General features: G+C 37.7%; 1 protein-coding gene across 2 annotated transcripts in view; it reads left to right on the top strand.

Annotated features, from left to right (window-relative positions):
- Positions 1-27,035, top strand: part of ANAPC10 (anaphase promoting complex subunit 10) — a 129,350-nt gene that overhangs the window by 2,594 nt on the left and 99,721 nt on the right. For both annotated transcript variants that reach the window (XR_004438155.1, XM_033215383.1), the window contains exon 3: positions 14,684-14,774. Coding sequence is in view for 1 of the 2 variants with exons in the window: in XM_033215383.1 (XP_033071274.1) it covers positions 14,684-14,774 (91 nt within the window). In the remaining variant the exon portion in view is untranslated. The remainder of the gene's footprint in view (positions 1-14,683; positions 14,775-27,035) is intronic.

The following is a 27,035-nucleotide window of genomic DNA, read 5'->3' as shown; positions in this document are numbered from 1 at the left end:
AAATATTGTGTTGTATTGTACCCTTCCTCCTGTAATGAGGTGAGAGATAAAATGTCTATGTGATGGGAGCGAGCAAGGCGAATAATATAGGTGTTGTGATGTAGCTTTAGGCTACTATTAACCTTCTGACAATACTTCAGAAGGAGGAGCATCTGCTTCTGATGATTCTGGATCATCAAGCCATGATTATATTGAATTGGATGTCGGGAGCAGATGATATTGATGACGAATGGTCAGGTAGTATATACAGTGTGAATATGTTGGACAAAGTGGTAGATATGCTGGACCAAGGGGTGGATATGCTGGACAAAGTGATGATTTATGTCTTAGGTGGGATGGAGCAGGATGGTGAGAAATTTCTTCACACTACTCAGTGCACAGTTTAAAACTTACCAATTATTTCTTTCTTTCTTTTTTTTTTTTTAAATGGGGCTTTTTTTTTTTTTTTGAGATGGAGTCTGGCTCTTCCGGCTCTGTCGCCCAGGCTGAGGTGCAGTGGCCAGATCTCAGCTCACTGCAAGCTCTGCCTCCTGGGTTTACACCATTCTTCTGCCTCAGCCTCCTAAGTAGCTGGAACTACAGGTGTCCGCCACCTCGCCCGGCTAGTTTTTTGTATTTTTTAGTAAAGACGGGGTTTCACCATGTTAGCCAGGATGGTCTCGATCTCCTGACCTCATGATCTGCCCGTCTCGGCCTCCCAAAGTGCTGGGATTACAGGCTTGAGCCACCGCGCCCGGCCACCAATTATTTATTTCTGGAATTTTCCTTTTAATGTTTTGATCCGTGATTGACCAAGGGTAACTGAAACTGCGGAAAGTGAAACTGCAGATAAAGATACTACAGTACACTGGTCTGATTTTAATATTCCTTTTGTTTAGATGCTTTATTTTAATTCTGATGCACTGGTTTTTTTTAATCTTATATCTCTGTCCAATTTCTTTACTAATCCCTTGTTAGATTTAACTACATATGTCATAAGGTCTCCTCTTTTCCTCCTCTCTCTCTGCTATGATTCAGTTGTTATTTAGGTTTTTTGTTTTTTTTTTTTTGCCATTTCTCTCAATTGGATAAGTGAGTGATAGCATATGTCAGAATACTTTCCCTTTAGTCTTCATTGGGATAGAATTCTTGGGTGGCCGTCCTTTTCTCTCAAAAATGTATCAATGCTATTTCACTATCTTCTTTTGGCATGTTGTGGGTAGAAAGGCCTATGCCTACCTCTCTTTTTTTTCCCTAAGTAACTTGTTTTTCTGGAAGCATCTAAGGTTTTTCTCTTTATTGTTGAGTTCATGGCATTTGCCAGGATATCTTTTCTCACCCTTGTAATCCGTAATTTGATAGGCAGTTTTCATCTGCAGACTCAAGCTTGGAGAAATTTCTTTAGCTTGAGGAACTTTATAATATTATTAGTTTAGTAGTCTTTCAGAAACTTTTATTATTTACACATTATGACTGCTGTATCCATCCTCTCAACCAAGCCTCTTCTGTTTCCCCTCAAGATTCCCTTTTCTCTCTTTTTATGAGTACTTTATTGAGGTATAATTTACATACTCTAAAACTTGTCCTTTTTAGGTGTACAGTTCTATGAATTTTACAGACATGTACAGTCATATAAGCAGCATTATAGTCAAATATGTAACGTTGCCATATCCCACAAAATTCCCTCATGTCTCTTTATGGTCAGTCTTCTGGGCCTTTCCAAGCCCCTGACAGCTCTAATCTGTTTTGGGTCCCTTTGGTTTCAGCTTTCCCAGAATGCTAATATAAATGTAATCATATTGTATGTAGCTTATTGGTTCTATCATCTTTCATTTAATATAATTCAGTTGTGAGTTTTGCTGTTGCACGTATCTGTAGTTTGTTCCTTTTTATTGTTGATTACTGTTCCACCATATGGGTGTACCCGTTTGTTCATCCATTCACCAGATTTGGAGTAGGTAGCTTTCAGAATGGTCCCCAGTTTTCTTGCCTTCTGTTATTCATGCCCTTCTGTGGACCCCTTCCAGACTGTATCAGGATTGGTCTCTCGGACCAGTAGAATAAGGCAAAACTGATAGTATATGACTTTTGAGACTAGATTGTAAAAGACATTGTGTCTATTATTTCTTCAATTATTTCTTTTGCCCTATTCCTTCTCTATTAGAATCTGGGAATCTAATTATACATGTGCTAGACCAGTTGGTATTATCCCACAGCTTTTGGGTACTCCATTGGCCTGTTTTCAAATCCGCTGCATTTGTCTTTGGCTTTATTGAATATACTTATAATTCTGCCTAAGAAATTTTTCATCTGTGATATTTTTTATTTGTAGCTCTTCCATTTGACTCTTAGAGTTTTCATTTCTATTGAAATTCCTGTCTGTTAACACAGTTCATCTGCCTTTCTAGGTTTTTTTTTTTTTTAAACATCTTAGTCATAGTTATCGTTATTTAAGATTCTTGTCTGGTAGTTCCAACAACTGGGTCATCTCTAGGTCTGTTTCTATTTATGATAATTCTGTTTTTCTTTTTGTCAGTCATTTTTTTATGTGCAGATTAGTAGATACTGAGATAAATAGTATTTACACCTTGAAATGGATGCCTTTTTTCTATCATTTGTCCTTTATTGTGGTATTTGCATTAGTTAGGAATTGAGCTGAGTTTGAGTTTTGTTTTGCTGTGGTTACCTTCAGTGTCTCACAGGCTTCAAATTCCTCTAAAGATGCCCTGTGCTTATTGTGGGACCATTGTGCCAGAGACATTTTCTTATTTTTCTGTGTAATAGTTCCACTCCAGTTTTCCTGTGCTCTGGCGCACACTTGTGCTACAGAGGGTGCCTCTCGCCATGCTCTTGCCCTACCTACAGCTGTAGAATACTGTGTTTTGTTACTCAGTTCAGGGTATGAGAGGCAGGGTGGTTCTCTGTTTTTCTAGTGCAGCAGCAGTCTTACGTAGGCTATATGTGCCTGGCCTCAGCAATTTGGCCCCTCCTATTCGTGACAGCCTTGTATCTGTGGTTGGTCTTTTGTGGAAGAGAGTTTTCTGCCTCACTTTGAGAAAGGACGGTTGTTTGCCCCTCTCTGAGGTGTAGAGGGTTGTTTTCTTTTACTCATCTTTCAGCAAGGATGGATGTTTATTTGTGTCCTGGAGTCAACAGGGTTGATTCTCCTCCTACAGCAGCTTAAGTCCTTTGTTCTGTGGGAGAGAAGGGTTTGGAGGGAGGGTAGAACTTTTTACTTACCTTCAGTGGTGGTCAGTCGCCTCCTCTATACGTGTACCACTGACTTAGGCTCTTTAGTCTCTTGCTCTCTCCCAATCTTTATGTGTAAAGTGAGCACCCTTGCAAAAGAGTCTGAGAGTCAGTGTGAATTCACCTTGTGTTTGGGGCTGTCAGTGTTGCTGTATTGTTATGCTGGCCTGCATTTGGTCTTTGTCAAGTGATGAAAGTTATACTTGATTTCTTCTTATGTGTTTATTTGGTCTCTGTTCCTTCCTCCTATGCTCTACCACAGTTGGGACAATCTGTAATCTTTTTTCTCCTGGGAATGGGGGCTGCCCCATTCTTGGATTTCAGGCTGTCTTGTAGGAGTTTGTAGTTTATCCAGCTTTTTCTTGTTGTTTGGAGGGAACTGATTTTTTTAATTTAAATTTTAAGCTTAAGTTCTGGGGTACATGTATAGGATGTACGGATTTGTGACATAGGTAAATGTGTCCCATGGTGATTTGCTGCACCTATCAACTTATCACCTAGGTATTAAGCCCAGCATGCATTAGCTATTTTTCCTAATGCTCTTCCTTCCCCAGCCCCATCCTGACAGGCTCTAATGTATGATGTTCCCCTCCCTGTGTCCATGTGTTCTCATTGTTTAGCTCCCACTTATAAGGGAGAACATGTGATGTTTGGTTTTCTGTTCCTGTGTTAGTTGCTGAGGATATGGCTTCCAGCTTCATCCATGTCCCTGCAAAGGACATTATCTCATTCCTTTTTTGGCTGGATAGTACTCCACGTGTTTACACTGTTGGTGGGAATGTAAATTAATTCAGCCATTGTGGAAGACAGTGTGGCGAGTCCTCAAAGATGTAGAACCAGAAATACCATTTGACTCAGCAATCCCATTACTGGGTATATACCCAAAAGAATATAAATTATTCTGTTACAAAGGTACATGCACATGTATGTTCATTGCAGTACTATTCACAATAGCAAAGATGTGGAATCAACTCATGCTCAAAAGACTGAATAAAGAAAATGTGGTACATATACACTATGGAATACTGTAGGGTGATTTTCCCCTTCCCCCATTTTTTAAAAGCTTTTCCAGCTTTTTAGGTTGCTTTGGAATTCCTTAATATCCATTATCATATCAAATATCCTATAAATATGCTTAAATTGAACATCTTTCACTGTTTGATCTAATAGTATAACTAGACTGGGGCTATATTGTGTCAGTAATGAGATACGAATCAGTGCTAGTTGAACTCCTTTGGTAAAGTTTACCTTCTTGGTAAACTAGCACTGATTCGTACCTCATTACTAACACAATATGGCACCAGTCACCAGTTTGAAGAGAGCAACACATGTCACCAGTTCCCTGAAGATGCCCCACTACTTTGACATCTTGGAGGTGCAGAAGAGATAGTTATTGCTACTACAAGAGTGGCAGGATCACTTAAAAATGTGTTGAGTATGAAATTCATGAAGTGCATTAGTGCAATGTCATATGTCTTACTTCACGTGATTTTGAGCTTTGAGTCCATCAGTGAAATATCATATGATTAGCACTTTACATATTAAGAATGACTACTCTTTATAAACAGGAAGCTGCATGAGAAAGTGATTGCTCGATCTTTGCTTCTCTAGGGTCAGATATTTTTCAGTTTAAGTCAGTAGATGGTGCTGAGATTTGTAACTCAAATTTGTTAGAGATTGAAAGACAAAAAAGACACAATCCCTTACTGTCAAGGACTTCACAATTTAGTGGAGGAAGTATAGCTTTAAACTATTACTACACAATGTAATAATTAATAACTTTGATTTAGTGCTTGCTGAGTGATAGGTTCTGTTTTAAGAACTTTACATGCATAAAATAACCAATTATCTCAGTAAAGTTTTCAAAAGTTATATGAAGTTGTACTATTTCTTTTCTTTTTTTTTTTTTTTTGAGACGGAGTCTCGCTCTGTCACCCAGGCTGGAGTACAGTGGCATGATGTCGACTCACTGCAAGCTCCGCCTCCTGGGTTCACGCCATTCTCCGCCTCAGCGTCCCAAGTAGCTGGGACTACAGGTGCCTGCCACTCCCCTGTCGCTCATTTTTCGTATTTTTAGTAGAGACGGGGTTTCACTGTGTTAGCCAGGATGATCTCTTGACCTCGTGATCCACCCACCTCGGCCTCCCAAAGTGCTGGGATTACAGGCATGAGCCACTGCACCCAGCGAAGTTGTACTGTTTCTTTTACCATTTTCCAAATGAGGAAACTCTAGTACAGAAAGATTAAGTAGTTTGACAAAGATCACATGATAAGCAGGAAATTCTGGAATTCAAGACAGACTCCACTACCTAATACTGCTTTTCACTAAGTATGGGCTCAGTGTAGAAGTAGCCCAAATAAGAAAGTGATTTACTTTGCTTGAAAGGATCATGGAAGTCTTCATGGAGATGATGCTTATTCTGTATGATGAAGCAAGAATAGGATTTCACTAAGGAGATAAAAGCAAGGGAAATGGGACAGTTAGCCCTCTGTATCTGTAGGTTCTAATTTCATGGATTCAACTAACTGAAGATTGAAAATAGTTGGAAAAAACCCACAAAAAATAACAATACAACAACAAAAATAACACAAATAGAAAAACAACACAGTACAACTTTTTACATATTTACATTATATTAGGTATTATAAGTAATCTAGAGATGATTTAAAGTATACAAGAGGAGCCATTTTAAATAAGGGACTTGTGCATCAATGGATTTTGTTAACCACAGAAGTCCTGGTACCAATCCTTGTTGGATGCCAAGAAATGATAATATGTGCAGAGGTATACAGCTTAAACAAAACATGGCTTATTCATGAATTTCTTTTATTAAATGAGACTAGAACATAGGGGAATGGCATATGTGAAGCTATATAGTCAGGTAGATGCCTGATTATAGAGGGCTTTATTAAACAGTTCATACTTTACTGTATAGATAATATGAGCAGTTGAAAAGGTAAGTAACGGAGTAAAACAATCAGTGTTTGTTCATATTGGAGAAGTGTGGAGGATAGATTGAAGTGAGGCAAGATTAGAGGTAAAAAGGAAATCAGGAGACATGCTATAAAGGAAATGATATAAAGGAGAATGTTAAGAAATTTTCAAAATGTTGATATCAGCCTTTGGGAGATACAAATTTACTTGCCTGCTACAGGATGGTAGTTGGCACATGGCTTTGCAGAAATCTTTTTGTATCTTTGGAAATAGTGGTTCAATATTTCATTCTGATTAAAGTTGGAATGTGTTTAGTAGATTCAGCTTAGTTGAACACACACCACAAAACAATCTTACAATTCAGCACAGTTGTTAAGTCTCTGCCTAAGAGACTGGAAAAACAAAAGAACAAATTTGTGTTATGACTGCTGCCACGTAATAGGGTCTTTTAAAATAATTTAATCATTTCATAAGCACCAAATTCATCCAATGTTGAAAAACAAATTTAGGGGAAAAATAGGTACATCTGCTATGCTTAACTATATTTGATACAAATAAGGGATTCAGTATGGCTGTATTTTGTGAACATCTTACAGGACTTATATGCTATTTGTTCCCTGGTTTTTATGAAGACATTGAGTTAATTTTAAGAAAGATAATGGGATGTTGTAAGTTCTGTTTTTCTTAAAATAAAAACTCACTAAATTTTTACTGAAGTTCATGCTATAATGGGCCATTATAATGGGCCATTAATGGACAATTATGGGCCATAATGGGCCATATGGCCCATATGCCCATAATGGGCCAATAATGGACAATTATGGGCCTTTGAGTTAAAGGATTTCTGAGTTGAATAGTGATATTTGCTTTGCGGAAAATAAGACAGCAGTATAATAGAAAATAACTTTTAAGTGGGAGGCTACGTTAGATTGTGGGATTATGGGAGGCCTCTTTTATAAGTGAAATTTGCACAGAGACATGAATGTTAAGAAGAATTTATTGTGCAAAGATTTCAGAGAAGAACTTTCTTGACACCAGGAAGTTAGTTCAAAGGCTCTAAGTTAGTTGATTTGGCATTTTAGAGGTTCAGAAAGAAGGCTATAGGGATTGGAAAGTAGTGAGTAAGGAGGAGAAATGGTAGATTAGATTGGAAGTGTAATTAGACATAGGCCAGATTATATGAACTCTTATAGGCCCTGAAAAAGAGTATTGATATTAAGTACAAAGGGAAACCACTGGAGGTGTTAAGCAGGAGAGGAAGATGATCTGATACAGAATTTTTAAAAAGTCACTCTGTCCACTATGGATAATGTTGGTAGTGGCATAATGGTGGAGACCAATGGAGGAAATGATATTATAGTAATTTATGTTAGAGATGATGTTTATTTGGACTAGACTTAAATGGAAAGAAATGATGGCTTTGGGATATATTTTTAGAGGTGGAATAGTTATGATTCATTGGAGGAAACCTTCAGAGTGACCTTTCTGGCACAACAACTCATACTGTTTCCTGAGTTGAAAAAGAAGGAGGGAGAGGAGAGAGTAAATAGATATTGGGTCAAAAAATAAATAATTTGATTTATATATGTTAATTTTGAGATGCCTAATTATTTTTCTAGTTGAAGTGTTCAGTAGGCAATTGACTGTAGAAGCTGGGAACTCTGCTTAAAGTTTTGGGAGATATAAATTTGAAGGTCATCAGTGTGCCGATGATATTCTAAGGGAACTGGACTAACTCACTGAGGGAGCGAATTTAGAGGAAAGAATAAAGCTTTGGGACACTTCAAGATAAAGAGATCTGGCAGAATAGTGGAAGAGGTGTCAACAAAGGATACTAAGAAGTAGCTAGTGAACTAGGAGGAAAACCAGGAGAGTGGGAAATCATGGATAGAAGTCAGGAGGAAACAAGTGTTTCAGGAAGTTAGTTAATTGTTCATCTCTCTTTTATTTTTATTCTTTGAGATGGAGTCTCCCTCTGTCGCCCAGGCTGGAGTGCAGTGGTGTGATCTCTGCTCACTGCAACCTCCACCTCCAAGGTTCAAGTGATTCTCCTGCCTTAGCCTCCCAGGTAGCTAAAATTACAGGTGTGCACCACCACACCCAGCTAATTTTTTATATTTTTAGTGGAGACAGGGTTTCACCATGTTGGCCAGGCTGGTCTCAAACTCTTGACCTCAAGTGATCTGCCCGCCTCAGCCTCCCAAAATGCTGGGATTATAGGCATGAACCATTGCACCTGGCCTCATCTCTTTATTGTTGCGCTAATACTTCATATTATAATTTATCTGCTTAAATCTATCAGTGCTGTCCATTAGAACTTAGTGCACCATGCAATGAGGTAACCACTAGCTACATGAAACTATTGAACACGTCAAATGTTACTACTGTTACTGAGGAACCAAATTTTTAATTTTACTTAGTTTAAATGTATATAGCCACAGTGTAGGTCTAGTACAGGATATAGATGAACTTCTCTACAGAGACCATTTGTTATCTATCTTTAGGTCTTCAGAGTTAAGACATTTGCCTCAGTTAAAATAGCCCCCTAAGGCCGGGCGCGGTGGCTCAAGCCTGTAATCCCAGCACTTTGGGAGGCCGAGACGGGCGGATCACGAGGTCAGGAGATCGAGACCATCCTGGCTAACACGGTGAAACCCCGTCTCTACTAAAAAATACAAAAAAAACTAGCCGGGCGAGGTGGCTGGCGCTTGTAGTCCCAGCTACTCAGGAGGCTGAGGCAGGAGAATGGCGTAAACCCGGGAGGCGGAGCTTGCAGTGAGCTGAGATCCGGCCGCTGCACTCCAGCCTGGGCGACAGAGCGAGACTCCGTCTCAAAAAAAAAAAAAAAATAGCCCCCTAGCAGAGGAGGTTGAGGCTGCAGTGAGCTGTGATCGTATTACTGTACTCCAGCCAGGGCAACAGAGTGAGACCCTGTCTCAAAAAAAAAAAAAAAAAAAAAGCCCCTTAGCGAATGTGAAAGTAGTTGTGTTAATAGATATGCTTGAAAGGAGAGTGACCGTTTGATTCATAAAGGCAGTCTAAACTGGGCTGCTCAAATATATCTCTACTGGTGTTGTATTAGTGCTCTCACTGCACTAATGCTGCTTAGCAAACAACCCTGGTCTCTCAGTGGCATGATCAACCGAATTTACTTTGTGCTTTGGTGATGGCTTGGCTTTAGGCTGTGACTCAGGTTCAGATCTGCTCCATTTGTCCAGGCATATTCTCTTAGTGGAGTGCAGAGCATTCAGAAGACCAGGCCAGACTTTGCAAGCACATTTACAACCTCTGCTTATGTCACAGTGTATTGTAAGTCATAATTTAGCCCCAATATTGACTGGAGTGCAGAATCATATTCCTCCCATGAAGAGTGGGGAGAGAAGCATTAATATTTACCAAACAATAACAGTAACCGTAGATGAATACTGATTTTTCTTTTCTTTAGGGCAGTTGTTCTCACCAGGGGATGCTTGGGATGCTTTTACCCTCCAGGGTACAAAGTCTGGAGATATTTTTGATTGTTGTGATTACTGGGGACATAAGGGTGGGGGGAGTTGGGGAGTTGGGGGAGTGTTTCTATTGGCATCTAGTGGGTAGAGCCCAGGGATACAGCTAAATACCTTTCAATGCACAGGACACCCCCTGTACCAAACAAGAATTATTCAGTCCAAAATATCAGTAGTGCCGTGATTGAGAAACCTTGCCTTCGAAGAGTAATTCTAACATTTTAGCATGCATCAGAATCACCTAGAGGATTTATTAAGACATAAACTCTCAAAAGGGCTGAGCTCTCAAAGTTTCTGATGTATATCTAGAATTCCTTACAAGTTCCCAGGTGATAATGATGCTGTTGGTCTAGGAATGACACTGTACGAACCACTGCATTAGAGAACCAGTACATCATATAAAAGTTTTTTTTTCTGTGTAATATTGTTATTTGTGTGGATTTTCCTGATACCTGTTAAAGTAGTTATTATTGATAAGTCTTTGTTTTAGTTCTTTTGTTTAAATTAAAACAATTCAGGGCCGGACACGATGGCTCATGCCTGTAATCCCAACACTTTGGGAGACTGAGGCGGGTGGATCACTTGAGGTCAGGAGTTTGAGACCAGCCTGGCCAACATGGTGAAACCCCATCTGCACTAAAAATATAAAAATTAGCTGGGGGTGTTGGCCGGTGCCTGTAATCCCAGCTACTCTGGGGGAGGCTGAGCAAGTCTTCACTCTTGTGACCTTCATATTTTAGACTTTTATTTTTTGAAGCTCTGCCCACTTGCAAAGGTGAGATTCAGCTACCTGCAACAGTCACTTCTGGGAATTGCTTGAACCCAGGAGATGGAGGTTGCAGTGAGCCGAGATCGTGCCACTGCACTGCAATCTGGGTGACAGAGCTAGACTCCATCTTAAAAAAAAAAAAGAAAAAAGGAATTCAGATGCAATACTGAGTGGGAAGCTTTGGAAAAGAGATTGAAACATGGCATTGGCACATAAGCCAATAAGAGGTTCTGTTTGTAAGGCGTATCGAGGAAGCAAAAGTTGGTGATCATACTTAGTATTTCAGGCATAAAGATTTAGACTAATCAGTACTTGAAGATATTAGACCTGCTTAGTTGTACTATGATACTTTCTAAGCAGTAACTTAGAGACAAATTTTAAATGATCAGTTTTGAATTATAGGACATAGCTTATCCGAATAAATTATTCAGATTTTTTGTTTAATGTTTTTAGCATTTAAAGAACAAATACTGTTTTATGAACCTTTTTGAGCACATGCATAATAAAGTTGTGAAATGAAGGAGAAAAAAAACCTGGCTGAGGTAGCTAAAATAAAATGAGTGGGGAAAAAAAAACCATTTTAATCAATAGAACATTAAACTGTGGAGCTTTTAAGGAAGAATTGTGATTTAGTTGTCCTTTATTAGGGAACTCATAAACCAGTACTAAAAAGAAAGAGAGTTAAGATCTATAACTCTTTATAGTGGAGGTAAAAGTTTTTTTTTTTTTTTTTTTTTTGTCGGGTTCTCGCACTGTTGCCCAGGCTAGAGTGCAGTGGTACAGTCATGGCTCACTACAGCCTTGTACTCCAGGACTCAAGTGATCCCCCTGCCTCAGTCACATGAGTACCATCACACCTGGCTAAGTTTTTTATTTTTTGTATAGACAGTGTTTCACTATGTTGCACAGGCTGGCAAAACAGCTTTTTATCTTGTAACTTGCATAACTCAATATTCTGGATTAGCTTTAGCAATATTGTATAAAGAACGAAGCATGATTTGAAGCATCACTGTCCAATAGAACATGTAATGTGAAATATATATACAAGTTTCATGTGGAATTTTATAGTAGCTACATTTAAAAGGGCTAAAAAATAAGTGAAATTAATTGTAATAATATTTTTTAATCTAGTATAACTGAAATATTATTACTAATGACGTATTTTACATTTTGTCCTAATCTTCAAACCAGTGTGTATTTTACAGTTATAGCACATCTCAATTTGGATTTGCTATATTTCAAATAGCCACATGTGGCTAGTGCTACCATATTGGACAGTGAGTATTTAAGAGTTATGGAACAAGTAATAGCCCAATTTTTACATTTTATGGACGTATATGGCCCAGGACGGCTTTGAATGTGGACCAAATTAGTAAACTTTCATAAAACATTATGAATTCTTTTTTTTTTTTTTTAGTTAATCTGCTATTGTTAATGTTAGTGTATTTTATGTGTGGCCCAAGAGAGTTCTTCTTCCAGTGTGGCCCAGGGAAGCCAAAAGATTAGACACCCCTGGTCTGTGTGATCTGGCTCCTTTCATATGTCTGGCTCATTTCCTGCTTCACACCAGTGAAGCCTTAGCTCTTGAAGGACCCACTGTTGTTTTCCATATATACCATTTTTTTTGATTTGTGACATTACATGCTTATCTCTCTGCTGAATGCCCTTCAATCTTACCGTTCTACCTCTTTATCTAGCTAACTAGTACTTTGAAATTCAATGCAAAACTCATTTTCTCTGGATAAACTTCTTTTATCCACTAGTATGCGCAATAAAGGCAGCAGATGCAAAGTTAAGATACACATCCATTCATGTTTGGATTACGTGGAACAGACATAGTGTTAATATCCATAATAGTGACTGAGTGTGGTGGCACATGCCTGTGGTCCCAGCTACCCAGATGACTGAGGTGGGAGGATTGCGTAAACCCAGCAGGTCATGGCTGCAGTGAGTTTTGATGGTGCTACTGCATTCCAGCCTGTGTGTCAGAGCAAGACCCTGTCTCAAAAAGAAAAAAGACAAGATCTGTAATAGTAAAAAGTGTTGTGAATAATTAAAAGACCAAAGTTTATTGAAGATATAGGAGGATATGAATAAGCATGAAAATATAAATATTAATAAATGTGAAATACAATTTTTTTATCTCTCAGGTGAGTAAATATTTAAAAGATTAACTGCATTTTTGCATGGTTGCAGAGCAGTGCTTTCCAACAGAAATGTAACACAAACCACGTATGTAATTTAAAATTATCTAGCAACCACATTAAAAAAATTTTATAAAAGTGCAGTTATTGTTTTTCTCAGTATGTTCAAAATATCACTTCAACATATAATCAATGTAAAAACATTAAATATATATTTAAAGTTTTTATCATACAAAGTCATCAAAATCTAGTATATTAATTTCAGAACATATCAACTTTTACTAGCCATTCAGAGGGAATAGATATTCTTTTACATTTTTGGTGAGGAAATGTTTTGGAGGACAATTTGGCAATATTTATCAAATTAAAGATTCAAATGACCCAGGATTCTATTCCTAGAAATCTATTCTCTAGAAATAACATATATTTAAAGAATATAGACAGATAGGTATTTTTTGCAGTATTGTTTGTATAAGCAAAACATTGGAAACAACCTAAATGTTCTGCAGGGGTGTGGTGAGATAATTATGATATTTCCAGACGGTGGTGGACTATACAACCTTAAAAAATATGGAAGCTGTTTATGTCGAGTTATGTGAGCTAATAAATGTTAGATTCTTTAACATATACAAAATGTTTAGAATGTGCCTGGCTCATAGTTAATGTGATATCAGTGTTTGTTATTATTATGAATTTATTGATATGGAATAAATATTCATATGGAAAAAATCTCCAGATATGTTAAGTAAAATTAAAAAACACCAACATACAGAGCTATTTATTATATGCTATCATTTGTGTAAATAAAGGGGAATAAAAAGAATACCTATATGACTGCTTGTATATGCATATAGTATCTGTGGAAGGGCATGCAATAAACTGAGAACATTAATTATATTTGGAGAGGAGAATGAGATGGTAGATAGTGACTTTTCACTGTGTCCTGTTCCTTTTGTATTTGTTCCATAATGAATATATTACTTAGTGTAAAATTGAAATGTAAATTAAACTTATTTCTCTTATTGAAAAGTATGCATTTTAAAATTAAATCAGGTTCATTTCTAGAATTAGTATGAATTATTGTGGTTTTAATTAGGAAAAATCACAGGATTGTACAACTTCATTTATCTAGAATGGCTGGAGAATATGGAATTCTGGGTAAATTTAATTTTGAGTAATCAGAATTTTAATCAGAAACATTTGGTTTCAAAATATATATGCCTTTTGAAAATATTTCTAAGTCATCCTTTTTCTTGTCTCAGTAAGTATGGCATATTGAGCTTACCAGAATGTGTTGATTTTTGAGGATTTTGTGCTTAGTCATTCTTACTATCAGCTTGCAAAAGCATAAGAAACTGAGTTTGAATACATACATTCTTTAAAATATATCCGGCTGTACGTGGTGACTGACACCTGTAATCCCAGCACTTTGGGAAGCTAAGGTGGGTGGATCACCTGAAGTTGGGAGTTCGAGACCAACCTGACCAACATGGAGAAACGCCTTCTCTACTAAAAATATGAAATTAGTTGGCCATGGTGACACTTGCCTGTAATCCCAGCTACTTGGCAGGCTGAGGCAGGAGAATCACTTGAACCTGGGAGGTGGAGGTTGTGATGAGCCGAGATTGTGCCATTGCATTCCAGCCTGGGCAACAAGAGTGAAACTCCATCTCAAAAAAAATAAATAACATCTCCTAGAAAATGTTTTTTAAAAAGGTGACAACAAAATAACTCGATCCTAATATAGGCTTTGTATGTGCAAGTGATATTTCTCTAAGAGTTGAGCTCTGAATAAAAGGGTAGAAGAATTCTGGTTAATTTAAATTTCACAGCTGGGTGCTATGGCTTATGCCTGTAATCCCTGCACTTTGGGAGGCCAAGGCAGGAGGATCACTTGAGGCTGGGGGTTCAAGGCCAGCCTGGCCAACACAGCAAGACCCTGTCTACAAAAGAAATAAAATAAAATAAAAAATAAATTTAGTATTTCTGACCGTTCTGTTTATCAAAATTTCTGGACAAATACATATGTTAATTTTATATTTTTCATGTATAGTTCTTGCTTTTTTTCACAGGCATTTATTGACACTTTTGGTGTTTTTAGGATTTGGAGTGGATCAGTTACGAGACGACAATCTAGAAACTTACTGGCAATCAGATGGTTCCCAGCCTCATTTAGTGAATATCCAATTCAGGTAATACATTTTCAAATTTTTCATCTAGTGTTGGTTATAGACAAAGAAATCTGTTTTATTTACATAAAAACTAAACATAGAAATTACAATGAAATACACTTTTTAAACTCTGAAGTCTTAGAGATTATTTTTCTGTTCGGTTAGATCATTAGCATTTCAAATTTACTCTGTCTTATTTTTTATGAATTTTCTTATGGTATGTTGCATAGTTCCTTTTATGTAGATATTTCTCAAATATACTTTTCAATATAATTTATTTTTTGAAGGTACTTCCAGTAAAATATGTTTGCTTGTGGCCCAATACAGTGCCTTGATGTATCATATTAAGTAAACCCTGAGTGGTGAGTGTAAGTTTTTTAGCTGTGGAGTATTCATATAACTTCTCAAATTTTTACTTTTATTTGGGGAAAAAAAATTTAACTTAGAACCTTTCAGGACATTTTCCTTTTTGATAATGCTTTTTGAGGGGAAAGGAAAACAGCCACATGTTTGTCAATGCTTTGAATGTATTTATTATCAAATTTTTAAAATTTTAAATAGAGACAGTTGACCACTATGTTGGCCAGGCTGGTCTCGAACTCCTGGCCTCAAGCATTTCTCCCACCTCAGCCTCCCAAAATGCTGGTGTTCCAGGCATGAACCACTGGGCCTGGCTGAATTGATTGACATAGTTGGAAACCAGTTAACTCAGCTATCTTGTTCCATTTACACCATCTTTTTTGTTTTGTTTTGTTTTGTTTTTGAGATGGAGTTTTGCTTTTGTTGCCCAGGCTGCAGTACAATGCCGTGATCTCGGCTCACCGCAACCTCCACCTCCCAGGTTCAAGCGATTCTCCTGCCTCAACCTCCCAAGTAGCTGGGATTACAGGTGCCCGCCCGCCACCACACCCGGCTAATTTTTGTATTTTTAGTAGAGACAAGGTTTCACCATGTTGGCCAGGCTGGTCCCAAACTCCCGACCTCAGGTGATCCACCCGCCTCGGCCTCGCAAAGTGCTGGGATTACAGGCATGAGCCACCGCACCCAGCCATGTATTCAATGTTTAGTTCCCACTTATAAGTGAGGACATGCAATATTTGGTTTTCTGTTTCTGTGTTGTCTTAGGATGCCAGCCTCCAGCTGCATCCATGCTGCTGCAAAGGACATGATTTTGTTCTTTTTTATGATTGTGTGATGTTCCATGGTGTATATGTACCATATTTTCTTTATCTAGTCCACTGTTGATGGGCATCTAGGTTGATTCCATGTCTTTGCTATTGTGAATAGTGCTGCAGTGAACATGTGTGTGTATTTGTCTTATGGTGAAATGATTTAAATCCCTTTGGGTATATAACCAGTAATAGGATTGCTTGGTCGAATAGTAGTTAATGTTTTAAATTCTTTGAGAAATCTTCAAGCTGCTTTCCACAATGGCTGAACTAATTTACATTCCCACCAGCAGTGTATAAGCATTGCCTTTTTTTCACAACTTCACCAGCATCTGTTATTTTTTTGACTTTTTAATAATAAACATTCCGAGTGGTGTGTGAAATGGTATCTCGTGGTTTTGATTTGTATTTCTCTAGTGATTAGTGAGGTTGACCATCTTTTCATATGCTTGTTGGCTGTATGTATACTTTTGAGGAATGTCTGTTCATGTCCTTTGCCCATTTTTTAATAGAGTTGCTTTTTTCTTGTAAATTTAAGTTCCTTATAGATTCTGGTTGTTAGACTTTTGTCAGATGCATAATTTGCAAATATTTTTTCCCATCCTGTAGGTTATCTGTTTACTCTGTTAATAGTTTCTTTTGCTGTACTGAAGCTCTTTAGTTTAATTAGGTCCCACTTGTCAATTTCCATTTTTGTTTTAATTGCTTTTGGAGTTTTTGTCATGAAGTCTTTATTAGGTCCTATGTTCTAGGTATTTCTAGGTATTTCCTAGGTTTTCTACCTGAGACTTTATAGTTTTTGGTTTTACATTTAGGTCTTTTATAAATCTTGATTATTGTATATGGTGAAAGGGAGGGGTCTAATTTCAATCTTCTGCATATGGCTAGCCAGTTATCCCTGTACAGTTTATTGAATAGGGAGTTCCTTCCCCATTGCTTGTTATTGCCAACTTTGTTGAAGATCAGATGTAGATATGCAGCTTTATTTCTGTGTTCTCTAACCTGTTCCATTGGTCTCTGTGTCTGTTTTTGTACCAGTACCATGCTCTTTTGGCTACTGTTATTTTGAAGTATAGTTTGAAGTTGAGTAATGTGATGCCTCCAGCTTTGTTCTTTTTGCTTGGTATTGCTTTGGCTATTGAGGCTCTTTTTTGATTCTATATGAATATTAGAATAGTTCTCTAATTCTGTGAAAACTGTCAGTAGTTTGATTGGAATAGCATTGAATCTGTAAATTGCTTTGGGCAGTTATGATCATTTGTTTTTTAAACAATATTGATTCTTCCCATCCATGAGCATGGGATATTTTTCCATTAGTTTGTGTCATATCTGATTTCCTTCAGCAGTGTTTTGTAATTCTTGTAGAGATCTTTTGCTTCCTTGGTTAGCTGTATTCTCAGGTATTTTATTCTTGTTTGTGGCTGTTTTGAGTGGAATTGTGTTCTTGATTTGGCACTCAGCTTGGATGTTACTGGTGTATAGAAATGCTATTGATTTTTGTATATTGATTTTGTATCCTGAAACTTTTCTGAAGTTGTTCATCAGATCTAGGAGTCTTTGGGCAGAGACTATGGGCTTTTCTAGGTAGAGAATTACATTGTCTGCAAACAGAGATAGTTTGACTTCCTCTCTTCCTATTTGAATGGCTTTTATTTTTTCTCTTGCCTGATTGCTGTGGCTAGGACCTCTAGAACTATGTTGAATATAAGTGGTGAGAGTGGGCATCCTTGTCTTGTTCTGGTTCTTAAGGGGAATGCTTCTTCCAGTTTTTGCTTGGTATGATGTTGGCTGTGGGTTTGTCATAGATGGCTCTTATTATTTTGAATTATGATCCTTCAATGCCTAGTTTGTTGAGCATTTTTAACATGAAGAGATGTTGAATTTTATTGAAAGCCTTTTCTGCATCTCTTGAGATGACGATGTGGTTTTTGTTTTTCATTCTGTTTATGTGATGAACGACATTTGTTGATTTGTATATGTGGAGCCTGTCTTACATCCCAGGAATAAAGCCTCCTTGATTGTGGTGGATTAGCATTTTTTTTTGATGCGCTGCTGGATTGAGTTTGCTAGTATGTTATTGAGGATTTTTGTGTCGATGTTCATCGAGAATATTGGCCTGAGGTTTCTTCTTTTACTGGGTCTGTCTGCCAGGTTTTGGTATCAGAGTGATGCTGGCCTTAGAATGAGTTAGGGAGGAGTCCTTCCTTCTCAGTTTTTTGCAATCATTTCAGTAGGATTGATACTAACTTTTTCTGTACTCTGGGGTTCTCTGAATTTCCTGAATTTGAATGTTAACCTCTTTAGTGAGATTGGGGAAATTTTCATGGACAATAACCTCAAATATATTTTCCAATTTGCTTGTTGTTTCTCCCTCTCTTTCGGGGACCCCAATGAGTTGTAGGTTTGGTCTCTACATAATCTCTTATTTCTCCGAGGTTTTGCTCATTTTTTAAAAAATTCTTTTTAATTTTTGTCTAACTGAATTGATTTGAAGAACCTGTCTTTGTGCTCTAAGATTCTTTCCTCAGCTTGGTCCATTCTTCTGTTAACACTTCTGAATGTATAGTGAAATCCTTGTAGTGAGTTTTTCAGCTCTATCAGATTAGTTTGGTTCTTTTTTTTTTTTTTTTGAGACGGAGTCTTGCTCTGTCGCCCAGGCTGGAGTGCAATGGCCGGATCTCAGCTCACTGCAAGCTCCGCCTCCCGGGTTCACCCCATTCTCCTGCCTCAGCCTCCCGAGCAGCTGGGACTACAGGCGCCCGCCACCTCGCCCAGCTAGTTTTTTGTATTTTTCAGTAGAGACGGGGTTTCACCGTGTTAGCCAGGATGGTCTCGATCTCCTGACCTCGTGATCTGCCCGTCTCGGCCTCCCAAAGTGCTGGGATTACAGGCTTGAGCCACCGCGCCCGGCTGTTCTTTCTTAAAATAGCTATTTCGTGTTTCAGCTCTTGATTCATTTTACTGGATTTCTTAGATTCCTTGTATTGGGTTTCAACTTCCATCTGCATCTTGATGTTCTTCATTGCCATCCAGATTCTGAATTCTGAATTCCAAATGTCTGTCATTTCTGTCATTTCAATCTGGTTAAGAACCATTGCTGGGCAACTAGTGTGCTCATTTAGAGGTGAGAAGACACTCTGTCTTTTAGACTTGCCACAATTCTTGCTCTGTTTTTTTCTCATCTGTGTGGGAAAATGTTCCTTTAATCTTTGAAGTTGTGGTCTGTTAGATGGGACTTCTTTGCTTTTATCTTCTTTGATGTCATGGAGGATTTGATGGTGGTGCAAGTTGGGTTTGGTTGACTGGCTCCATTTCTGGATGATTTCAGGATACCAAGGCTCAGCTCAGCACTTGTGGGTTGAATGCTCTAATGCAGAGGGCCTTTGACCAGACCCAAAACCTTGTTCTCTGGCCCTTCAACTTAAGCAACTGCTGTACTGGAGGGGCCACGATGTTCCCAGTCTGCTGGCAACAACACTCCAATGAGGGGTGCAGTCAAAGCAGTCAGGGGAAGTCTGTGGGCAGACGTATTCTGGCAGCAGCCCATCTGCAAAAGCTTTCTGATGGTTAGGTGGGGTCTGTTGGTGAAAAAACTGTGGCAGTGGCCGCTGGGAAGCACCCCAGTAGGTCATCTGAGGCTGTGCTGCAATCAGACATGGCCAAGCAGGGACCCTGGGAGAGACTGGCAGATAAGGTGTTGCTCAGATCAGACTGGCCCCATTCCATGGGTAAGATAGCCCTATCTTGTCCAGGTTCAACAGTCAACAAAGGCCAAAGCTACCTAGAGATACATGGCAATCCTTAGGGGACAGGCATCCCTGGCTGTGTTCCACTGCAGCCATTCCCCTGCCCAACCCTCTGGGCTCCACACAGGCTGGGGTCCTGTGCCTGCTAACTCTCCCAAGCAGCACTCCCTGCTGGTTCAGATGCCCGTGGGGGTTGTGCAGCCTCCTGCAGCTAGAATTCTGGGGATACATGGTGAGAGTGGACTACTCCATGCCTATTTAATTAATTCCTTCCCCAGGAGCTGCTCAGGGCCAGAATTGAGTCCTGGTGCTCAGCAACCCCATTCGGTGTTCCTAGCTTACTGCCCTTTGAGCCCAGGGTCTGCTTGGTCCTCCCTCTGTCCACTCTCAGTGCCTTCCTTCCGACAGTCTGCTCAGAGTATGCCTGTGTTCTTGATGGTCTGGTCTCTTGGTGAATGAAGCTCTTCCTGGCCGCATCTAGTTGGCCACCTTGGCTCTGATCAACCCTGAGGTTCTTTTTAAATAAAAGTTTTATTTCTTAAGATGGTTGCTAAAATTAAAATGACAGTTAAGTACTAGTCTCTTTATAGTAAATAATAAATGTATTATAAAGTTATAGTTCTATATTTAATCCACTTCTCCTCCTTCCTTTTGAAGAGTGTAAACTCAAGATGGGAAAGGAGGACAAAGCCAGAAGTGTGAAAGATATTTAAGTAGTTTTAGTTGACAATGAGTTTAGTTTCAGTTAACAGCGTGATGTGATTGCTAAAAAAGCTAGTATGATTTTGGGGTGCAATAAAGTAAGCATAGAATCTATGAAGACCTCCTGGTGTGTTGTATTCCGTGTCAGCTTCCCTTGCTAACACTGATAAAGAAGGTCTAGGATGTGCTCAGAAGAGAGTAGGCAGAATAGGGGATTGAAGCCAAACCATAATAAAAAATAATTTGGAACATATGGTCTGCCGAAAACTTTGGGGGACATGGTAGCTTTCTTTCCATAATTTGAAGGATTTATACTTTGTGGAGGAATTAGATTTTTTGTATGTGTCACCTCCTAAGAAAAAAACTTCATCCAAAAGGTAAGAGCTACACAAAGACCAGTTATGGCTTAGTATAAAGAAAACTTTTTTTTTTTTTTTTTTTTTTGAGACGGAGTCTTGCTCTGTCACCCAGGCTGAAGTGCAGTGGCCGGATCTCGGCTCACTGCAAGCTCCGCCTCCCGGGTTCACGCCATTCTCCTGCCTCAGCCTCCTGAGTAGCTGGGACTACAGGCGCCCGCCACCTCGCCCGGCTAGTTTTTTGTACTTTTTAGTAGAGACGGGGTTTCACCGTGTTAGCCAGGATGGTCTCGATCTCCTGACCTTGTGATCCGCCCGCCTCGGCCTCCCAAAGTGCTGGGATTACAGGCTTGAGCCACCGCGCCCGGCCAAGAAAACTTTTAAAAATTGGAACTGATCAAAGATAATTTATCTGCTTGATAGTAATAGTTGTTACCTGTCAGAAAAATTTTGAACCTGGGTATTTATTGGAATAAATGATGGTTAGATATGTGATCCTCTAAGCTCATTTTTAGTCCTAATGGTTCTGATTAGGTCTAATTGAAATACATTATGCTTCACTTACTGAATGTTTAGCATGTTTTTTTTTGTGAAATAGCTTTAAATGTTAGAATATGAACATAATTTAAAGTATGAAGTATTTCCAAATTCAAGAATAGACACACTAGCAATTAAGTATCACAGGGCCTATACATGGAAAATCTAATTTGGAACATTTTCATAGTTCTTGATTTTTCTTTGGAGGAATCTCCTGTTCTGTCAGCCATGCAGAAATTACAAAGAAATAATCTTCATAAAAATTTGAATAGAATATATTAAAAACTGTTACCTATTACATAAATAAATGAAGGGAAAAAGCCCTCTGCCCTCCTCAAAAAGAGAGGTAATTTTTCTTGGCAGTTAGAAGGAAAAAGTCTTAAGGGGGAAGGAAAAAATACAATAAGAAAATGAAATGTTCTTTGAGTGTGTAGTTTTGTGCTTAAATGGAAAATAGAGAAGCTTTTTGCTCTTATGAAAGATAAAGTGAATTATTTTCTATTTGTAAAGGGCTAATTCTCTTGGGAAGAATTTCAAAATTTGTTAATAATTTTTTGAGGAAAATTGGGGAGTAATTTAATTTAATATGGATTATATGGATTAATGTACTTGTTTGCTGATTTAAAATACTGTTGGCTGATAAATACTGAAATATTAAGCTGAGTAAGAACAAAGCAAAATTTGTGCTTTTGTTTGATCTGCCTTCATCAAAATTCCTACAAATTTTATTAAATGTAGTCTTGATATTTTTGTCATGGTAATAACAATTATACATTTTTAAATTATATTAAAATGATTTCTGTGTCACAAAGAAATTTATTGAAATAGAAAAGGATAGAAGAATGCTGAGGAAAATATCGAAAAGTTATGCTGGTTTGCTTCATTTTCAAGAGAAATTTTGATAGTTTAATAATGAAAGATAAATTATAAATTTTTTAAAAACCTGTATTTCCTAAAACCTGGGTTGAATGAAAACATTGATAGCAATAAACTCCATTATCATTTAAAGCACTTTGAACAGAAAGTACTTTATAAATTTAATAAAATCCTATATATACTTAAATACCAACGTATGTATGGGTGTAAATTGCTTAAGCCAAATCATACAAATTAGTTTATTTACCCTCAAATTACACTGTTGATAAATTTTAAACTTTATAATTTTGTGAAATTTATACTTTTGCTTGGTCATCTCTTTGGATTAATTTTAGGTTTTTAAAAAGTATCAGGTAACAGGTGAACAACAGGACCTATTACCTGGTAGCACTAGAGTTTCAGCAGCTTAGGTATCTTTGTAAAAAAGCATTTGTGCAATTATAGAATACTTTATTGCATTTTCCCCTTATTTTTAAAAGTAGAACAAATGGAAAAATTAAAGTGCTGATGTCATTTAAAATATAATAGGTTGGGTTCAGTGGCTCACGCCTGTAATCCCAACACTTTGGGAGGCTGAGGTAGGAGGATTGTTTAAAGCCAGAAGTTCAAAACTAGCCTAGGAGATAAAGCAAGATTCTGTTTCTACAAAAAATTTGAAAAATTACCTGGGTGTGGTGGTACACACCTGTAGTCTCAGCTACTCAGGAAGCTGTCATGGATCACTTGAGCCAAGAGTTTGAAGCTGCAGTGAGCTTTTGTCATGCCACTGCTCTCCAGCCTGGGTGACAGAGCGAGACCCTGTCTCCTAAAAAAAAAAAAAAAAAAGATACATAATAGATGCTAGGCTTAATCATAGTATATTAATACTTGTGAATACATTATAAATCATTAGACTCAACTAGATATTCATTGGACTTTCCTAGTCACCTACATATTGAATTATGAACACCACAAGGAAATGTTAAATATTTATTGTCAAAGATTGTGACTTAACCATCTGGTATAATTTAGGATTGTGATTTAGGATTGGGTAGATTTTTTTAGCACTTGAGAACTAACTTTCCTACCTTTATTATATAAATTCAGTATTCAGCTTTCTTCCATTTGATCTTCATCCATGTTTTCATGAACTTTATTGAAAAAAATTGTATTACAAACAAGTTTGAAAGAGGTTCAATTTGGAGTTTATATTTTGTTAAACAAACTATTTGGTTCCTTAGATGTTTTTTTCTTCACATAGAAGATAAGCAACTCTTGATTTATGTAGCAGTTTCTCAGCTAGTTGAGCATGTAGGTTTTAGAAATAATTTATATGTATTATTGATCTGTTAAGGTGAACATATATTGTAACATATATAAAGTAACATTACTTTATATCTCATTGTCTTTTTAAATTAGAACAAGCTCTTTCTCTGCTCTGGATGAGGACTTGGTGGGGAGCATATAGCACATTTTTTGGTAACATACCCAGTTTTCTGTTTATTTCAAATGGCAAAATATATTTTAGAAATAGAAGTGTTCAGTTCTAGTGAATACTGAAAGCCTCAATCTTGCTTTAAAGTTTCTTTTAAGGTTTATTCCTCTCCCTAAACTTGGGCCTGTTGCAAGTTGGGTGTAGTTTGCTTCACTTACCCTGCCTAGTTTTTTTTTGTTTTTTGTTTTTTGTTTTTGTCCTTCACATTTCTGAATTTGTTAGATCTGCTAGTATGGGAACGAAGAAGAGGTAAGGAAAGTCTGTAATTGCCAGTTCTGTCTTGGTGATATAGCGTTGGTGTTCTCTGTACCTGGCTATATATTTAAAGCTGACTGTTATCTTATGGATGCTTTTGCGGATTCAGAGAATCAGCCACCACATTCACTTAATGCTATGGATGATTCATCTGCAGTTGTCTTATTAAGGGTATATTAATCATCTTCTTTTTCACATGGTAGTACCTCCAGCTTCCTGATGAGGATTATTCATCCTTTCTAGAAAGAAACTAAGGTAACCCTTCAGGTTATCAGGTTATGAAGTTCCCTTTTCCCAGTTTCCTGAGACATTTTTGGATTTTCTCAAATGCCTTTTCTCTATCTATTCATACAGATCATATGGTTTTTCTTTATTCTGTTGAGATGGTGAATAATCAAATTCAATATTTAATTATTTAGTATTTATTCTGTTGAGATGGTGAGTAATAAACAATAAAGATTTTTTTTATTTGTAGTAAAATATTTAATATAAATTTACCGTTATAGCCTTTTTATTTTTATTTTTTGAGACAGAGTTTTGCTCTTGTTGCCCAGTCTGGAGTGCAATGGCATGATCTTGGCTCACTGCAACCTCCGCCTCCTGAGTTCAAGCGATTCTCCTGCCTTAGCCTCCCAAGTAGCTGAGATTACAGGCATGCGCCTCCACGTCCGGCTAATTTTGTATTTTTAGTACAGATGGGGTTTCTCCATGTTGGTCAGCTGGTCTCAAAATCCTGACCTCAGGTGCTCTGCCCTCCTCAGCCTCCCAAAGTGTTGAGATTATAGGCGTGAGCCACTGTGCCTGGCCAGCCATTTTTAAATGTACAGTTCAGTGGCCTTAAGTACATTTACAGTGTTGTGCAACCACTACAACCTCCATCTTCAGAACTTTTCATCATCCTGTGTGGAACCCATTAAATCATAACCACCCAATTTCCTCTTCTCTCCAGCCCATGATAATCAGTGTTTTATTTTTGCCTCTATGTATTTCACTGTTCTAGGGACCTGATATAAATGGAATTATACAGTATTTGTCCTTTGGTGTCTAACTTATCTCACTTAGCCTAATGTTTTCAAGGTTCATTCATGTTGCAGCATGTGTCAGAATTTTATTCCTTTTTAAGAATGAATAATATTCCATTGTATGGCTGTGCCACATTTTGTTTATCCATTCATTTATCAGAAGACATTGGGTTGTTTCTACCTTTTGGCTGTTGTAAATAATACTGTTATGAACATTGGTGTGCAAATATCTGTTCAAGTACCAGATTTCACTTCTTTTGGATATATATCCAGAAGTGGAATTGCTGAATCATACGGTAATTCTATGTTTAAGTTTTTGAGGCACCTCTATACTGTTTTTCACAGCAGCTGTACATTTTACCTTCCTGCTGGTAATGCACAAAAGTTCCAGTTTCTCCACATCCATGCTAACATTTGATAATAGTCATCCTAATGAGTCTATCTCATTATAGTTTTGATTTTCATTTCCCTAATGATTTGTGATATCAAGCATTTTTTCATGTGCTTCCTGGTTATTTGTGTATCTTCTTTAGAGAAATGACTACTTAAGTCGCTTCCCTCTTGTTACACTGGGTTGTCTTTTTGTTGTTAAGCTGTAAGACTTCTTTATATGTCCTGCTGCAGTTGCTCAACTTTGCCATTGTAGTGTTAGCTCCCATAGACAATGTGTATATGACAGAGTATCACTTGGTTTCAATAAAATTTTGTTTATAAAAATAGGTGGTGGTCCACATTTGGCCTGCAAGCTGTAGCTTACCAAGCCCTGCTTTAGAGCAGCAGTTCTCAAACTTTTTAGTCTCAGTACTGCTTTAAACTCTTACTGAGTACTCCAGAAATCTTTATATATCTCTCTCTCATTATTTACTATTTTAGAAATTATAGATTAGGAACTTTAAATTATTTAGTTATTCACTAAAAATAAACAATAATTAACCTATTATATGTTAACAACATAAATAACAATTTTATGAAAAATAACTGTCTCTTCCCAAATATACAACAACAAAAAAATAGAAGAGTGTCATTGTTTACATTTTTTCGTGAACCTTTTTGGTTCACAAAAAAACAGCTGGAGTCTCATTTCTGCTTGTTCATTAAATCTTTTACAACATCCCATGTCAGATAGCCTCTGAAAAACTCGACTACATATTGATAAGAGAATGATTCTGAAAAAGGCAAATTACATCTTAATAATATTAAGAAAATAGTTCTGACCTTGCTGATCCTCTGAAAGAGTCTTGAGGTCCTCCGCAGGTCCCCAGACTACTCTTTAAGATCATTTCTCTTGGGCAAGATTAGCCTCATTACTAAGACTAGACTCGTATGGGATCGCAAACGAGTGTCTTAGGTATTTAAAGAGGACTTTCCACTTCGGTTATTGGGAGCTTTAATGATTCACAGTCCTCTGTGCCCGCTGGAAATTGTTTAGCTTACTGCTTTCCAGTAATTGTTCTTTCCCCAGTGCTTGTTCTTTGCCTATCCTTGTGAAGTTTTGCTGTATGCATGTTCATATTGTCTTCAGGCATAAAATGAAGGGGACCCCATGTATATTTCTGGAGTTTTCCTTTGTGTAGCTCCTTCCTCCTCAATTCAGTAGACTGCCAGATTCTCTTTGGCTTCTCCCTCTTCACATTGCAGTCCCGAAATGGCCTGCAGCCAAAAACCTACTTGTTTGTAGGTCTCAATTCTTGTGTTTCCTTTCTCTCAGGACCTAGAGGCCTGTGTTGCCTGTTGCTCAGCATCTGTGGATGCTTCAGATATGTTCTCCAGTATTCTAATTGTATGTAGTGGGGAGGCAAATCATGTAGCAGTTAACCTTCATGAGCAGACATCTCGGACTTTCTTGTTTTATTTTATTTTACTTTTTCTTAAGACTGTATCTGCTGAAAATTGTGCATTTGGTCTCATATATACTTTCAAAACATAGTCTTTATTGTTGTAGTCTTCAGTGAAAACTTTCATTTTAGCATCTTGTTAACATTGATACAGAGGACATTTTTCACTTTTTTTTTTTTGAGATGGAGTCTTGCTTTGTCACCAGGCTGGAGTGCAGTAGCGCAATCTTGACTCACTGCAGCCTCCACCTCCTGGGTTCAAGCAATTCTCCTGCCTCAGCCTCCCCAGTAGCTGGTACTACAGGCACAC

Source organism: Trachypithecus francoisi, unplaced genomic scaffold (genome assembly GCF_009764315.1).
Source record: "Trachypithecus francoisi isolate TF-2019V2 unplaced genomic scaffold, Tfra_2.0 Lachesis_group1, whole genome shotgun sequence".
Lineage (NCBI taxonomy): Eukaryota > Metazoa > Chordata > Mammalia > Primates > Cercopithecidae > Trachypithecus > Trachypithecus francoisi.
Note: the sequence above shows the minus strand (reverse complement) of the source record. Positions and strands in the feature narration are given on the sequence as shown.